The following is a 17,524-nucleotide window of genomic DNA, read 5'->3' on the forward strand; positions in this document are numbered from 1 at the left end:
ACTATACCGAGAAGTGGACGTTGTGAAGCGTATTGAAATACAGCAGCTTTCCACGGCAGTCGGTTCTACGTTACCGAAACGACCTGGATTTATATCCGGCCAAGGATTGCCACTCCAGCAGCATTCCCCGTATGTAAGAATGGGGATTGTTTATGCTGCTACAACAACAACAACAGCAGATTGGCTATGTCTTGAGGATGAACGAAAATGCTCCTTCATGACAGTCTTTCGAGAGGTAACCCACTGGTGGTCGACGAGGAAGAGGAAGTGAGGCATTACCAGGCAGCACTCGGTATCGCCAACTGGCACCAGCAATCAGCGAATCAAGCTAGATGCCACAATGTTTTAGATTCGACCAAAAACTGGCATACAGTTCTAGTGCCATCTAAGTAAGTTATGTATGTATATAAATATATATATATATATGTAATTAATATGGCGGCCGCCGTGGCCGAATGGGTTGGTGCGTGACTACCATTCGGAATTCAGAGAGAGAACGTCGGTTCGAAATTCGGTGAAAGATCAAAAATTAAGAAAAAGTTATTTCTAATAGCGGTCGCCCCTCGGCAGGCAATGGCAAACCACCGAGCATATTTTTGCCATGAAAAAGCTCCTCATAAAAAAAATATCTGCCGTTCGGAGTCGGCTTGAAACTGTAGGTCCCTCCATTTGTGGATGGATACATATATTAATACTAACTTCATTTTTGATTCCAAAATAATTTATTTTTTAATGTATGTACAAATATTTTTACCAAATGGAGAATAGACATTGTTCGCGTTTGTTGAATAAATGTATCTGCTACTGTAAAAAAGTTTCTATATCAAATTAAAGCTATCATTTATTCTGTGACCGGCTATGAATCCCAATTGTTTCCATCAAGTAAATCCGATTGCCACAGGAAACGCCTGGTTTTGTGGTTGTAACAATACTTTACGCCCAAACTGGCTAGTCTAAGTCTCCATCGATTCCGTCCAAAATGTTATTGGTGCAAGATAGATAAATAGATAGTAGCTGTTGGACAGATACTTATAGTATGAATGTTTATCCTATCTCTCTTATCGTACTACATCATGCATGTCAGCGCTCAGTTGAGAAACCCCCTTGGGGTGGATGTTGTTCACGCTTTCTAAGTGTTACTCCGTTTTCATAGAATTTTGGAGTTGAAGGCGCGCCATTATATAGGCGTACATTCGAGAAAACCTCTTTTTTGTTATCTTTTCTTGATCGACGTATCCAATGCTGGATGTTCGCGATTACATACAAACGTTATTTCGGTTGTTGTTGTTGTAGCAGCAAAAACAAATGGGGAGGGCTGCTGGCTTGACAGTCCTTGGCCGGATATAAATCCGGGTCGTTCCGGTAACGTAGAACCGACTGTCGGGGGAACGCGTTATTTTGGTCTTAGCCATACGGTTGTCAGCTTGTGTCTGTTTCTCGCTGCCTCTGTTAGCTCGCCAATTGTTTGTAGATGCTACAACATCTCAAAATATTCACCATCACATTTTAGGGAATGCTACTGAAGTGAAAGCCCTGTATTACATATTATTCTGGGCCGGCCGGACAGTTGTGGTGAGAAGACGAAACCATGATTTTCATATAAATTTAAGTATTTTTAAAAGGTACAATTTTTTTGTTAGCCTCCAATTAAAAGTAAACGACTTATTTCTTTGCATAAAGTTTTAATTGTCAAAATGGAAATGAACAAAAATCAAACAATGATCAAATATACACTCATTTTTATAAAGTTCACGTTCTATGAATTGTTATTTTAGTAAAGAACGTCTTTTATGTATATGCTTGTCTGTAGGTACATACATAGATAAAATGTAAATATGTATGTACGCTATGCAGTTACACAGATATATAAAATCATTTGTATTGTATACAGTATAAATAATTACACCTTTTTGAAGCACACCTTTTTTCTTGTTTTTCTTTTACTTGTCTACATTACATATGGCTTTATCACCATTTTCAACTATTAGCTTTCGCTGCACCCAACATTTATTAGTCTGAATTAGTAAAAAAAAACTATTTGTCTATATATTTATGTATATATTATATATATATGTCCTATATTAAAAATTGCTTTGATAATACGTAGTTCTCACGATGTATTTAAGAGTGGCACGCCAAAAAGTTTCTCCCATGATTGTGCTATAGCATTTAAGCAACTATTTGCATTCTCTTTCGTTTCGAATGCGCACTGCCATAATTCACTCTGATCCTGAGTTTCGTCTAAATAATTTATTGTAAAGGTATTAGCATCAACATGCTCCACTTCAACGAGATTCGACATCAATTGGGTCAGACAAATCTCAATTTCCGCATCTGACTCTGAGGTAGTCAACCAATCGAATTTACTCGAACTAATGCACAGGTGTGTGTCGGTAGTTAGTAGGGTGCAAGTGCTCAAGCTACGCTTTGCTTGACCACAGGTGACTATGCAGCCATTGAGCATTGCGCACATTTTCAGCTGTTCGTCTCTGACGGCTGTATTGAGGCGCTTCAATAACTCGACAGATGGTTGATATTTGAGTTCGCACTGTGAGGGTAGTGAATTATCTAGACGATAATAGCATGAAAGATGCACACAGATATTATTAGTAGATTGTTTTTTTTTCTGTTTACGAAAATAATTTTACTTTCACTTACTTGCAAAGTACAACAATAAACTGTCGGTGCGAAGGATATCCTGTAGAAGCAGTAGGAAATTGCCCCAATCGCGCAACATAAAAGCCAAACCCATTTTCCAAGGCAGCAGTTGTATGCATTCTAAACGATCTGCGGTGACGCTTACCAACAAACGCAGCCACTTGGTAACGTCTTCATTTTCAGGTGCAAACGCCTCCATAAGGTAACACTTGCAGGTGGACATGACGACTATGCCTGGGCAAAGTGATTTGGTATTGCCATTAAATATGCGTCCACGCGCCAACCACTTGAACTGTTCATTCTCATCGAATTTCGTTTGATAGAAGTATAATTTTAGGCGATGGTCTACATCGTTGAAATCCGCGTAGTTGTATTTGTATGGCTGACAGGTAGATTCTTTTTGACTTGTTTGTGCATTTGCTTTCTTCGAGCTGGACATGAGGTTGTTCGTTGTCTGAACGAGAGCTGCGAACAGAAGTAAATTAATTTAAATTTTGGTTATTTCAGAAGAATTTATACTTACCACCAAACACGGATGAAACTTTATTGTCTTCTTTTTTCGTTGCTTGCACATTTTGTCCGTTAGTTTTACCATTTGTCGGCTTCGTTTGCTCTGGCGTGAGGCTACCTTGCACCAATTGTGCAGCACTCTCAGCTGCCAACAGATTTCTTAAAATCGCCTCTTCTGCGCTCTTCGAAAGTAGCTCATCGGAGGAGGGCGTTTTTTCCAAACGTTGTTGCTGTTGTTGCTCGTATGCGGTGCATACACTATCCGTGACCGAGCCAGAGGAACTGCTTTCAATGAGCGGCAAATGTGTCAAAGCACCAATAGCGGTGACAGCTGGTGCTACAGCAGCGTTATTTGTCATTGTTGCCTCAGCAGCTGTTGTTGATGTCTTCTCTGTTGTCGTTTTTTGCGTTTTAGCTTTGTTTTCTAGCGCGACCGCCGCAGCTGTATTGCCAAATTCTCGCTCAATGAAACTTTGGGTATAGCTGAAGTCATAGATCGGCTCTAACGGTGCCATATGCGCCAGGCGTCGCTCCTCAGACGCCTTACGGCTGGCGTGGTGGTCCAATACTTCTATACTTGATTGACTGGGGTTGGAGATTATATCGATATCGCTGCTTTCACCGTTGAACTCCTGCTTACGTTCCGTATTGGAGCTACCCACAACCGATTGATTAGAATCGAAGGAGTTTTGTGAGTTGGTAATTTTCGAGCAGGACGAGGATTCGTTTAGTGAATTAGCGGAACCTTTACGTTTGTTGGATTGTTTAATAGAGTTGGGTGAGAGGCGGTAAAAACAGAAACATTTTACAATTTTAAATTTTAATAGCGGATAATTTGTGACAAAAATGTTATACTACTTAGATCTACCCTGCACCCAAGCTGTTGTAAGGGTTAAATTAATGATGTTAATATTTTTATTATGCATGACAACACGCCCACATTGGTGCATTTTTCGGATTTCTATTATTAGTATGCAATGGCAAAAATTTGTTATTGTTTTAAATAATTTTGTTTTTAGGAGAGGAAGGAAGACTAAAATTTGAATTTGAAACTCTACTTTTTAATATTTTTTACAGAAAACGTAAATGTATCAACATTTTAACTTCTAAAAAGCTACAAAAAATATTATACGAGTACATTTACAATTTTTTTCAAGGCCGAAATATTTGCGAACGCACAACTTTCAAAATTCAACAAAAAATCCGATGGTGCGAAAAAAGCCGACTTCGCATGACTGTAACAAATTCTAGGCACTGAAATAATAAAAAAAACCCTTTGGGGATTATTTTTGAAGTTACCGCGAAATATACATACATACATTTTTTGTGATTTTAAAAATATCCGTTATATTATATGAAAAAAAACATTGTTATTGACCGTTTTTGTCAACTTTAAATATCCCATCGTAAATTATGACGGAAATCTAAATTCGCATTAAATGGGAGTTGGCCGGTAGGGTTGCTATTTTTTATATTTTATATATTATATAAAAATGTCTGGTATATCGGATGTTGTTATTGTAAGAGCATAAAACATCCCTTATAAATTTCTGGCGAATGCTTCTGACAGTTCTTGTCAGGGTATAAATCTGGATCATTCCAGTAATAAATATAAGAACCGACAGAAATGTCATATCGGAGGTGGTTGTCCACCAAGGACCAACGGACTATGGGTTCATCTATGTGTGCGCAAATATTTTATAGAAGGGAGCGCATCACATAGAATAGAGTTTGAGGCCTGCTCCTCAAAAGTGTTTTTGTGTTAAGAGTTGCGAATTTCAAGTCATATATCAGGTAACGTAGCCCCGTATTCAATATGAATTATCTACTGAATATCATAAGGTCAGACAGAGGAATTTGTGAAAAGCTGCCTTGAAATCCAACGGAGAATCTCTCTTGTCAACAAGTGATACGTCGGATAAAGTAGGCAATTGAGTAGTAAAGCCCTCTTTCGGCGTACAAAACTAACACTCTATAAGGCTCCCATCATGCCGCAGAAGCTTAGATGATGACACCATCCGATGAGGCGTCCCTTGGAGTGTTTGAGAGAAAGATCCTGTGGAAGATTTTTGGATCTTTGCCCATTAGCGATGGCGAGTATTGTAAGAGAAAAACCACCTCTGTGTTGGAAATATCACTTGGTGTTTCCAATTGGCGCCGGCAAGCACGAGAAAAAACGACTGGCTCGGTTTGTTAAACACGGCCAAAACTGCTTAAAATGGTTATCGCGCCAATCAAGAAGAACGTCGGGCAGAGGAATTTCTGAAAACCTACTTTTGCTCAACAGAGCAGATTTAAGATTTTTAATTGGTCACTTTACAGGCCACTGTAGCTTGAGATATCACTTAAATAAAATTTGTCCCTCATCTGACGATTCTGTGAAATGAACAGTGCAAATTTAGAGCGCATTCTTTGTGAATGCCCTGTACTAGGCAGAAAAAGGCTACACTACTTTGGTGGTATTGCCGTGCATTCATATAAATTACGGAACAATAGACCGCAGGATGTATTAAAATGTTTAAAAAGCCTTAGCAGGCTTTGCATCTCTTTTCGTTGTTGTTGTTGTAGTAGTTCATTAGGCCCGACCACTGTTATGTAGTCACCGGTGGTCATCGTCTAACTCTTCTAGCGAAGGCCCAGCAAACGTGCTGTTTCCACAGGTTGTGTCCAGAAGAAGAAGGGTGTTAGGTGAGGGGTTTAAAAGGGCATGTGAATAGGTGGTTAGTATTGTGCGGTGTAGGTACCTTCACATGTCGGACATATATTGAGTATATCGAGGTCTATTATGGATAAGTAGGAGTTTAACCAGATGGTAATTGAGCTAAGTTATGCGGATCTCACGAGGCAGCTGAAGCTCTTCGTCTACAATGGGTGTCATTCGGGAGTCGGGAGTTTTGGAAGGTGGCGAGAGTCTCCCGATGAATGTTTGTCTATATATTGTCCGATCCAGTAGTTGCAGAGATGATTTTTGCGATAACACAAAAGCAGAAATTGTTTGCTGAGCATAGCTCCTTGGTCGGGAGCATGAAAGCTTCATTGGGAATGTGTTTTAAGGGAGACATCAGGAGAACTCTCGTGGCTGTTCTGATATTAGTATTTTGACAGGCCTTGAGCTTTGTTCACTGCGCATCACTAGTGCCAGACGACCAGACGGGCACAGCGTAAATTACCGGTCAATTGCTTTAAATGTCGTCCGCAACATTTCTTTGCCTTTGCTTTAAGTGCGTCGGCTAGCGATTTCAGTGGTTAGAGGACATTGTTGTACGATGGACGTTACCACCCAAAATTTTGCGGTTGTTAACATTCCAAATTATATTTATCATACGATAAATTGATAATGAATATTAAAGCTTGATAGGTGTTTCCGTAGAAGATAGCTAGAAATTATTAAAAAAAAAAACAAAAAAAAAATTTTCTAAATTTTTCCTTCGACATTTTCAATTCACAAAATATGGTATGCTGCCAATTTTTCTTGTTTAACCCCTGAGTTGGGCGCAGGGTTTAGATTTAAAACATAAATACAAATAAATATGGAAGAAGCATTGATTAGTGCAATCTCAAGGTTGACTTTCTTTTAAATTATTTTCTTCAAAAATGTAAACTGCGAAAAATTTGTTTAAATCAATGCTGCTTTTGCTATATAGACAATTTAAAAAAACCTCAAGTAAGAGATATTAACTTTTTAGCCCTTGTAGCAGATTCCTATATTTTGGTGTGTTAATTGCGGTAAGCCTGGTGGGTCCATTAACTTTAGCAATACACATTTCATGTTGCAGTTATAATTTTTTTAAATTGTAATTCAAAAACAGTAAGCATGATTATTGTAAGATAGTTGAGTGGATTTGTTTTTGGTTTGTTTGCACCGTGGAAGAGCATGCAAATGTAGAAAAGAAATAAAAATATTATTGCATTAAATAGTAGTAAAAATTCTTGAGAAATTAAAATAAAAGGATTATAAATGAATGCGGATATGTAATATATAAAGATATGAATATACTTGTATGTAGGTTAGGTTAGATTCTGGTCTATGTGCGATCTACAGGATCAACCAAGTCCAACCTAACCTATGAATATATGTAAGTACAATACAATTTTTTGACAAAGCACAAGTTACGAATCACAGTTAAAAATTTCTTCTTTGAAAATATCCATTTCGTTCAAAATAATACTCGTACAACTAGCACCAAAATTCAATTTTAAAGTTAAATCTTAATGAAATTAGTGTAAAAATGAGAATAATTTAAGCTCTCCACTTTTGAAATGCCAGTAAACTTACCAATACTATTTGTATCATTTACATTAACCACATCAATGTTAGATGCTGCATTGCTATACTGCTGCAGTATCGACGGCGTACTGATGTTGAATGGTGATTCCTCCTCCACTATAGCTGCAGGTGAGAGCCTTTCGGCAGCTGCTTCCGGCTGAGGTTTGGGTATATCATGAATTTCAGCGACAAAACTGCTTTTGCAGTAAGGACAGAATATTTCTAAAGAGAAGGAAAATTCTATACTACACCAATTTATTTTAAATATATTTTTTGAAAGCTTTACCCTGATATTGCGGCATCTTTTTGTTCTCCGCTGTGAATTGACAGGTACAGTTTACGCAGCGATAGACGGTTTGATTCATTTCCGACAGATCACGTTGGGAGAGAATATCGCGCAATTTTCGCTCAAGCTCCTAGGAAAGCGAACGATTTAGTAAATAAGTAAATTTTATATTACAAATTAAATAGTAAGAATTGCATAAAGGCATATTATATAGAAGTACATTAATTTATTCTAACAGTTAGTGGGAAATTTTCGTTAAAATTCTGCTCTTTATTTTCGAGTAGCAAAAAAAAAAGACCGAAAAATATTTTAGATTTATATTCGACAAAGGTCTGGCACTCTAACAGCACTCCCCAAAAATGCTTGTTGATGCAACAACAACATCTATAATTGAAAAAAAAAAAACCAAATTAAACTGAGAGGTGCAGAAAAAAAAAATTTCTATGCGTTTCTCGAGTCGATTTAGTGAAAACTACAGACTATATCACCACTCCCCTAGATTTCAGAATAGAGGAATCTCCAACTTTCCCCACAAAGTCCACAGCGACCCTTTTTACTACCTGGACTAAAGCAGGCCGCCGTAGCCGAATGGGTTGGTGCGTGATTACCATTCGGAATTCACAGAGAGATCGTTGGTTCGAATCTCGGTGAAAGCAAAATTAATAAAAACATTTTCTAATAGCGGTCGCCCCTCGGCAGGCAATGGCAAACCTCCGAGTGTATTTCTGCCATGAAAAAGCTCCTCATAAAAATATCTGCCGTTCGGAGTCGGCTTGAAACTGTAGGTCCCTCCATTAGTGGAACAACATCAACACGCACACCACAAATAAGAGGAGGAGGAGCTCGGACAAGCACCTAACAGAAGTGTACGCGTCAATTATTAATTAATTAATTAAAGCAGGCCAAACTGCCCCTGAAGGTAGAAATCGATGATACACCAATTCCGACGGTAAACAATCCCAAAATGTTGGGTGTAACCTTCGACAGTTTGCTCTCCTTCTTTGCGCACACAACCGCAATTGCCACTAAAGTCCAAAAGCGCAACAAGGTGTTCAAATCGCTTGCCGGCACCACTTGGGGCAAAGACAAAGAATTGTTGCTATCGACATTTAAGGCAATTGGCCGGCCGGTTCTGAACTATGCTGCGCCTGTCTGGTCGCCTGGAACTAGGGACACGCAGTGGATAAAGCTTCAGACATGCCAAAACACTGCCATTCGGACAGCGACGAACTGCCTCCTGATGCCCCCAATACAACACCTTCACAATGAGGCCAATATGCTACCTTTCAAGGAGCATAACAAACTGCTCAGCAAGCAGTTCCTGTTGGGGTGCTACCGTTGGTTTCACCCTTGCAGACACCTGCTTGAGACAGAGCCGCCTCCCAGGTACGTCAGGAGACACCTACTACACTACGCCGACAAAACAAACAGATACCTACTGGACCGGACAGTGTTTAGACAGACATTAAATGACATTCACCGGGAGACTTTTACCACCTTCATAAGCTCCCGTCCAGTGAATGCCGTAATCGGAGACCAACCACCACCCATTGCACATGAAGAGCTCCAGCTTCCCCGTGAAACCCGCGTAATACTGGCACAATTACGTTCTCGATATTGTAGCAAATTAAACTCCTACTTATCCGGAATTGACCACGACATACCTAACTTATGTTCGGTATGTGAAGGCACCCCGCACGACACTAACCACATTTTCACATGCCCTTTAGAACCCACTCATCTAACACCCCTCTCTCTCTGGACCCAACCTGTCGAAACAGCATGTTTCCTGGGCCTACCTTTAGATGAGCCTGATGAAGACGATCGATGATATACTCTACACTGACGGGGCTTCCCTTACTGCCATAACAACAGCAACAACTTCAGAATAGAGTTTAAGGTAATGTTTCGCAAGCTAAAGGAATGGGAGTTAAATTTTGCACTTTACACCAATTGAAAAGACCTCGAAAGTCCTGTGGAATTGGAATATGACCTTTCAAGCAGAGGTTCTTGGGATAAGGGAAGCAGCCAACTTAGTTATAAAGTCATCAACAATTAATTCAAAGATCGTCAGACAATGCAAAGAAGAATTAAATGCCTTAGCACGTATGACAGACATCTCTTTCATGTGGGTACCTGGCCACATGAACATAGAAGAAAATGAGAAAGCTGATGAGCTGGCAAGAAAAGGGGCTTCCTCTAGAGTATTGGAAGTGATAGCAGTGGGATGCCCCCGAAGCGTCTACAAAAGGGAGATTTTCTTGCAATTTTAGAAGCAGGCTGTTGACAGATGGACCAACACCGTTACTTGCAAAATAGCGAAGGAGACCTTGCCAGATTATTACAAGTTCAGAACTGGCGATGTCTTAAGAAAGTCAATAATCTTCAGAATCTTCAGAAAATAGATGGCATAGGCAGATTTATAGTCAAAGCAAGATGGTTTGACTAAATAACGGCAGTGGTTCTACTAGTTGGGTACCAAAATGGCACCTTTTGTGATAATTGAGTCTGGGATGTGTCACTCAGCCAGCACCTCTACCAACCAACCAACCATAATTCATCATCCTTTGGCGCTACAGCTTCTTGTGAGCTTTGTTCTGCTGAACAGTACACATCCATGCTGCTCTATCCGTTGTCGCTTCCTTCCAGTTCTTTAGATTAAGCTTTTACAAGTCTTATTTCACTTCGTCTATCCTCCTCGATCTTGGTCTTCCTTTTGCTTTATTTGTGTATGCGTTCGCTTCCAGAATTATCCTTTGGGCTCTTGAACTGTCCATTCTCATAACGTAGCCTAACCATCGGATTCGTTGCGTTTTGATGTAACGCACTTAATAAGTTCGTTCAGTTTGTCATCCATCGTATGCGCCATTCGTCTGGTGCAACTGTGACTGCTCCAAATATTTTTCTGAGAACTTTCCTTTTAAATGTTTGCAGCTTTTTTTATATTTTTCACTCAACGTACATGTTCAGCCCCATAGCACAGCATCGGTTTTATATAGTGTCATCTTGTAGGGTCTGTTAACACGTTCCCTGTCCCAATACAAAAATGCAAAATTGACCGACAAGTCCAACAGGGTTTTTGAATAATTTGTTTTTTTGTAGTCATAGGATAGCTTTAGTAATAATAATAATTAACAATAAAAAAACGTATGTAGGATATTTCTACCTGAAACACATATGGTCCATGAGCGTAAAGGGACATTCATGAAACACGTGTGGTTCATATACCCCCTGACGCACATATGGCTCAGGAACGTATCAGTGCTTATCAAGCGCACGTTTACTGAACCGTATGTGGCTCAGCGGACAGGGAACGTGTTAAGGAGTTTTGATTTAAAAAGCTTTGTAAGTGATGCGTACACTCTATTAGCTGCTTGAATTCGTTCTTCTATGGTAAGACCAACCATAATTATATACATTAATATATTTTAACTGTCGTGTTGTTGTTGTAATATCATAAATATTCTCCATAAGTGCTCGGAGAATGCTGCTAGAGTGATAGTCGTTATCCGTAGGTACTCGCTCCGCTAACATAGAATCGACTGTCGTGAGGATAATTCTAACAGTTATAATCTGCATCAAAAACATTTTCTTTTATATTTTTCTGTAAAAAAAAAACACTGTAACTCATGTTGAACAGAATATCCAAAGAAATAACTTTAGGGTAATTTAATTTCTTATTTAATATTATTTCTCATCCTGAATTGAATACCGCAGTAATAAAAAATAAAAAAATGTTTCATCTCCAAATATTTTTTCGTTCTTTAAAAGATGAGTTTTAAATACAGCAAAACATTACCGAAATACTTTTAGAGAATGCTGCAGGATTGATGGCCCTTTTACACACATACGTTCAAATACAAATACATTCAGATGATATAGAAGTGAGTGCCGAGGGATCGAAAATTAATTTCCCCGTGGCGATTACATCAATTACATATATTTATATGTTTTTTAATATCATTGACTGCCAAATTATATTTACATCATAAATGATATTTAAAAAAAGTTTTAAATGAAACAAATCTCTTAATTTCCATTAATTAAAAGATTTATGAAAAAATATGAAATTTAATTTCCACCTACCTGGCATAATCCATCTTCAACCGTATAGATGCGCTCTTTTTTATCCGCCTTGATTGTATCGAAGTTAATGCGTATTGTATTTGATTTTATGCGATCACAGGATTCTAAAATTTTCAAGCTCCACTTCGTTATAGTTCTAAAATTAGAATACAAGATTTTTAATCTAAAATTCATCAAAAAACAAAAAGAAAAAACTTTAATTACTTTTGTGTTAAGGTATCACGAACACGCAAGTAATTTTCGGATATGGTTAGGAATACGGCCTCATTTCGTGGCATGGTATAGACTATATAAGTCACTTCGTCATCTTCAGGTTCGGAGACTAAAAAATAAAAGATTTTGAATGTAGGATAACAAAAAACTTTTATATGATAAAGCAAATATATTTGTGAATTTTAAATATATAAATATTTCCTCTTAACCCTATTCAAATTGCATCTTTGTGCAGCATTAACATACCCTCGGGCTCATCATCTGCAACATTTGAATACACATCCTTCAAATGTAGAGGTTCTTCGTCATATTCGACCTCTGCTGCCGTATCGTCACTCGTATTCGACTGTTCTGTATTCTGCTCCAAAGCAGAATTCAACGAATCTCCTACCGATTGCATTATTGTACTATCAGCATATGCCGATTGATAAAGCGTATGATTTTCATTAGCATTAGAGTTATTGCTGCCAATACTTTGGTACAAAGTTGCATCCGCATTGGCATTTGGGCCATTCTCCTTGATAGGTGAAACGAAAATCTCCAGTTTAGGTACATCGCCACTCAAGAAGCTATCACTCAAGGGTGTCGATGAATGCACTGTGTTATTCAATGCTTCATTGACATCATTTTGTAATTGTGGCGTGGGGCGTGCTGTTGCAAGTGCTGATTCAGAAAGCTCGCCCAAAAAGTCATCAAAAAGTTGTCTTGAAGTGTTTGTGGCAACTGCTGCATCCACAGACGTGCCGTTTGTGGTTTCAATGCCTGTGAAAAAGGAATTATTAATAAGTTTAAATTTTGATTTATTTTACGTGACTCACCTAAGACACTCTGCATTATTTCTGCATTGCCGGATTGCAACCAATTGGCGCCATATTTTTCGCGCAGTGTTTCAATTTGCTTCTTTGCTTCCAAGTGTTGTGTGTCATCGACTGATATGTTTGCTTTTTTCACAGTTACCTTCACTAGCTTCAGTTTTTCGGTTACCACTACCTCATCTTTCTCATCAGACGTTTGTGAAAGCACGCCGTCAGCCTCCAATATATCTACCGTACGTGTTTTAGATGGTTGTTTTCGCGAACTCACCGTACCATCAGTTGTTTTAACCGAATCTGATGGCTCTGTTAAGCTTTCGTTGAATTTGAAGGAACGCAGTGAACCCACACTGGAGGCAGGAGTTTGCGTTGAGGATGGCACACGACTGCTATTAATTGAGGTTGAAGACGACCGTTGAGCGTAACGATTGAGCGCACCAACGTGTCGTAACTGTTGGCTGCCGGTCACCGCTTTTTCGCTCTTCGAAAGCGGCTCAAAATCTAATATGAATTTCACAGTGGCGGTATTTTTGTGCAGGAATTGCGCAGTGGCCAGGCGATGCTTCGGGTGGCAGCACAATGGATTGCCATAGAGGTTCAGATAGTTCAACGTTACTAAGGCGCTTAGCGGTAGCAAACACGAATGATCAAGTAGGCAATTGTCGGACAAATCCAAATCAGTGAGCGCATCCAATTTGGCAATACCCATGAGATCCTCCACGAAGTTATTGCTTATATTAAGCGATTGTAGGCGCTTATAGGCCTCCATGTGAAATTGTGGCACACATTGCAAGCAATTATAACTCAAATCTAATGTTTTTAGGTGTGGCAACCACTTGACAGCCTCTGCGCTGCGCAGCTGATTGTGGCGCAAATTAAGATGTTGTAAGAATTGTGCAAATTCTAATGCGCCATCAATGCGTTGCAAACTATTATAGCTAAAATCGGCAATTTTCAATTCATTCCACACAAAACCATTCGAGTTGTCACCACCACAACGCGTTATAATATCTTCCACACTACTGAGACTTTTCATACAAATGAGTTGCTGTAGTTGCGCTCGCAATCGCTGTATGCCAACCACCTGGCGTACATTAGTCTTTTGCACTTCTAGGCGACGTAAGGCGCGGAATTTGCTGATATCAATTGTACCTTCAAAGTACTCATCAGTGGGATAATGGACAATGCAAAGTAGTGGTGTTTTTTGCACAAAATCGTAGATGAGCTGCAGATCCGTGAAAACGGGCGATCTCGAATTGACCGGTTTGGCGACCTGGAAGGTCTGTGGAGAAGCACCAATTTCTGTAGCGCCATCTGTGATCAGTGTGAATGAGTCGTTAAGTGCGCGCAGCAGTGAACCTGCAAGAAATTACACACATAGTTACATTTATATTATTAGAATATCATTAAGGCTTTGCATGATCGGTTCAAAAATCAATAATAAATGATAAGGGGCTTAGTTGTTGTGATCGACATCAAGCTGGCGCTCATTTTATGCCTTACGCAGTGATGCAAACAACAATGGCAACAAAACAATGTAAGCAATAACAATAGCAACTATTCAGACCACATACATACATACTTACGTACGTATGTATGGAAGCGCAATGTAAAAATCTTACTTTTGTTGATCTAGCGTAGACTGTGGACATACATACATACATAAGTATAACTTGACTTTTTACAAAAGCGAAAGGATGTTAAATAGGCGACATAATTTGGCGAAAAGTAGTGTGATTATTTATACACTAATTTAGATTTAATTATTTCTATTTCGGATTCATTTGTATGCACAACGTACACAACCCAATAAAAATGTAGAATACACATTGGCATAGACCACAAATTAGTCACCAAGCGATAAAGCTAGAAAACACATTTCAATTTACTAAGGTAAAGTTAATTTTTGTTTTTGATGAAATGCACGCTTATATTGGGTCATACAAAAAGTTGATTAATAAATGGCCTAATTAAGTTATTTTTATTTGAGTTCTATCTTGGAACTCTGGATGAGGTGCTGTGATGAGTAGAGGGCACAAAAGACCATGAGGTCAAAGCACAAACCTCAAATCAATCTAATCTAATCTAATGTATGTACATGTGTGAATATTTTGATCAATTAGGTCACAATTTGAGCTTTTATTGTGAAATAGATTAATTTGAATAATGCGAAAAATTTAACGGAAAAGGCTTCAAGTTTCATCATTGCTAACAACGCCTAACCACATGCATTTACGATTATTCCTTGCCATTGGGACACCTTCTTTGGGTCTCTATAGAACTCCTTTTATGGAGTAAAGTCTAATAGAGGCTTTTAGTCAGCCGAGTCAGTCCGGCACTATAGACTGACGAAGTAAATGGCAAAATCGTTTAAATTGGTGTATATTTGCTTACCAAACTTTTTAGTCAACCCAATAATTGTAGCAGTTCATAATTAGGTTACCCTATACTCTATTTAATGCGCTTTAATCTCTAAATATATCGGTATGTATTATATTAATGTCTCTTTAAAACAAAAGTAGTTGTGTTTTTAGCACAAGACATAAAAGAGCTTAATTGCGAAATATATCTGGATATGTTTTAACGAAAAAAAATGTGCTTAAAATATGGCATACCAAAACAATAAATAAAAAAATGTAAGCAATAATAATAAGACAAAGAAAAAGTAAGTATGCATATAAATAGGTACCCATAACAATAAAAAATGACATCAAACAATAAATACGAAATTCAAATTCGGCGCTATTTCATACATATACATATGCAATGACGCACACATCATTTGTTTAACCGATCCTCTCAACAACATTGTGATTCGTCTTCTGCCATTAACGCACAAATGCAGAGCTTTAACAGTTTTTTAAGAGAAGTGTTTCACGGAGGTAATTCATTTTTTCTACCATGCAAACAGTGGGCATCGAACCTTCATGTACGAACCTACCCAGCTGAGGCGGCACTATTAAGGTTAAATGCCTATCTATTATTTAGATTAAATGCTCTATTTAGATTAAATGCTTACAACGTTTATGGATCTCAAGTAAAGTTCTATAAACCTGATTCCGTCCATGATTTTGATACAAATTCAATACACAAGTAACGTAGTTAGTTTTTACATACAAGCGAAAATCCTGTGTACCTGATAGTGTTAATGAAAACTCCGAGCTCAATATTTTATCACCATTTTTTCGTAATAAATCGGCTAATTCAGTAATTTTTTGTGGATCCATTTCTGCAGTTATGAAGCATAACTTATGTCTTGTAGTTGCCCAGCGTGTTTTTTTTTTTTGTTTCTATTTTTGTTTTTTAATTAATGGCTCTCAACAGGAGATTCAATTAAAAAATACAGCGCACACAAACAAACAACAACAGCAAGTGACAATAATTGATATGTCGCGTTTATTTCCACCCGTCTTCGCCGTCGTTTTCCTTTGTTCGTCTGAAATTTCAACAAATTGCTGCGTTATATTTTGTAGAAATATATTTGTAATGTAATATTTACCTATTAAAATAATGTTATTACACTGCTACTGACACACCTGCACCTCCGTGCTTCAGGTTAAACAACAATCACATTTATTATGGGAAAGATAAAACGTAGATGGCTAGATGAATGACCATCGAAGAATTACGTATACAATAACAAAAGGAAAACGTTGGTATCGACCACACAAACATTTCACATTAGTGTGATATTTTCTAGCTTATCAACACTCATAATATAAACACACTTCTGTTTTTAATATTAGCAATTTTTTAAATAAAAAGTATTTCCTCAAGAATACTAATTTTCGTTAATTCAGCATTTCACGTCTATTGTAATCTTTCACGTCTTTTTGTTTTTTATGTTTGCAAAATTTTTGTTTCTTGATCTTTACGTGTTGTTTCGTTGACAGCTGTCAATGATTTTGCGCAGCTGTTTTCTGCAGGGTTGTATTAATATAAAGAGTTGCATGTGCTGATCATAAAATAATTTTAAACTATAAAAAGCATTATAAAATTATTAGTACAGGTGTATAGTTTATTATCATTTTGTAGTACTATACAAGTATATTTGATTGTTGTACGAAAATAGAAATATAACGTTTGATAACAGTTGTATAAAAATAAGAGAATCAGATGAACGCATTCATTCTGTCGAGGATATAAACCTCGTTGCCTGTCACATGATGTTATTATTAAGAGTATTCACATCGAGCTTTTGCTTCGTTACCTGGAAGTTTTATGCTATGTTTTTTTTAGTAAGTGTAACGAAAGCGCTTATACACGAAGTGTCACGGTGGCAAGAATGGTAATTTAATCGATATTTGGCAAAAAGTAATCAGCTGACAATTGGCATTTGATAGTAAGTGAAAAAAGTGAATACGGTATTTTTACAGTCAAAAATTTGATATTTCATGGAAATTTTCTTTCAGTAGATGAAACGAAGCTGCCACGTCACCGGGTAGTCGGCAGCCCAGTTCTGCCCGCTTATTTCACACGTATTCATTTACTCGGCCAATCAGCACAGATTGCGTTGATTTTTCTAGTTATATGTTATCAACAGATTCTCATTTCTTCATAACAAATCGCTATCATGACCTCGGTGACGTCGGCCCATCAGCTGAATATTTCAAATTCACTGAGAGCCGGTTAACTGTCTGACTACACTTTTTGAAATCTTTTCAATATGATGTCCGTGGAGTGCTGCTGGAG

At 38.0% G+C, this 17,524-nt stretch overlaps 1 protein-coding gene across 2 annotated transcripts; it reads right to left on the minus strand.

Moving 5' to 3' along the window:
• Positions 1 to 1,662: 1,662 nt before the first annotated feature.
• LOC128865206 (uncharacterized) lies at positions 1,663 to 16,703 on the minus strand. Of its 2 annotated transcripts, XM_054105328.1 has the most exons (12): positions 16,332 to 16,703; positions 15,969 to 16,268; positions 12,839 to 14,191; positions 12,267 to 12,782; positions 12,012 to 12,129; positions 11,808 to 11,943; positions 7,722 to 7,851; positions 7,445 to 7,657; positions 6,848 to 6,916; positions 3,182 to 3,913; positions 2,659 to 3,123; positions 1,663 to 2,568 (listed from the first exon to the last, which is right to left on the minus strand). In XM_054105328.1, exons 2-12 carry the CDS (start codon positions 16,057 to 16,059, stop codon positions 2,111 to 2,113), a joined length of 4,281 nt encoding a protein of 1,426 aa, XP_053961303.1. In that variant the 5' UTR covers positions 16,060 to 16,268; positions 16,332 to 16,703; the 3' UTR covers positions 1,663 to 2,110. The 2 variants fall into 2 exon arrangements, with proteins under 2 accessions (XP_053961303.1, XP_053961304.1); XM_054105329.1 differs by lacking the exon at positions 6,848 to 6,916.
• Between the last annotated feature and the right edge of the window lie 821 nt (positions 16,704 to 17,524).

This window comes from Anastrepha ludens, chromosome 5 (genome assembly GCF_028408465.1).
Source record: "Anastrepha ludens isolate Willacy chromosome 5, idAnaLude1.1, whole genome shotgun sequence".
Classification (NCBI taxonomy): Eukaryota; Metazoa; Arthropoda; class Insecta; order Diptera; family Tephritidae; genus Anastrepha; species Anastrepha ludens.

Bases quoted from the DNA above. Each gene is read 5' to 3' on its own strand.
- LOC128865206 (XM_054105328.1), bottom strand. From the start codon at position 16,059: ATGGATCCACAAAAAATTACTGAATTAGCCGATTTATTACGAAAAAAT. The intron at 11,944-12,011 runs GTAATTAAAGTT...TTCTAATTTTAG, and splicing joins CGTGATACCTTAACACAAAA to AACTATAACGAAGTGGAGCT. The intron at 7,852-11,807 runs GTAGGTGGAAAT...TCGCTTTCCTAG, and splicing joins TTGAAGATGGATTATGCCAG to GAGCTTGAGCGAAAATTGCG.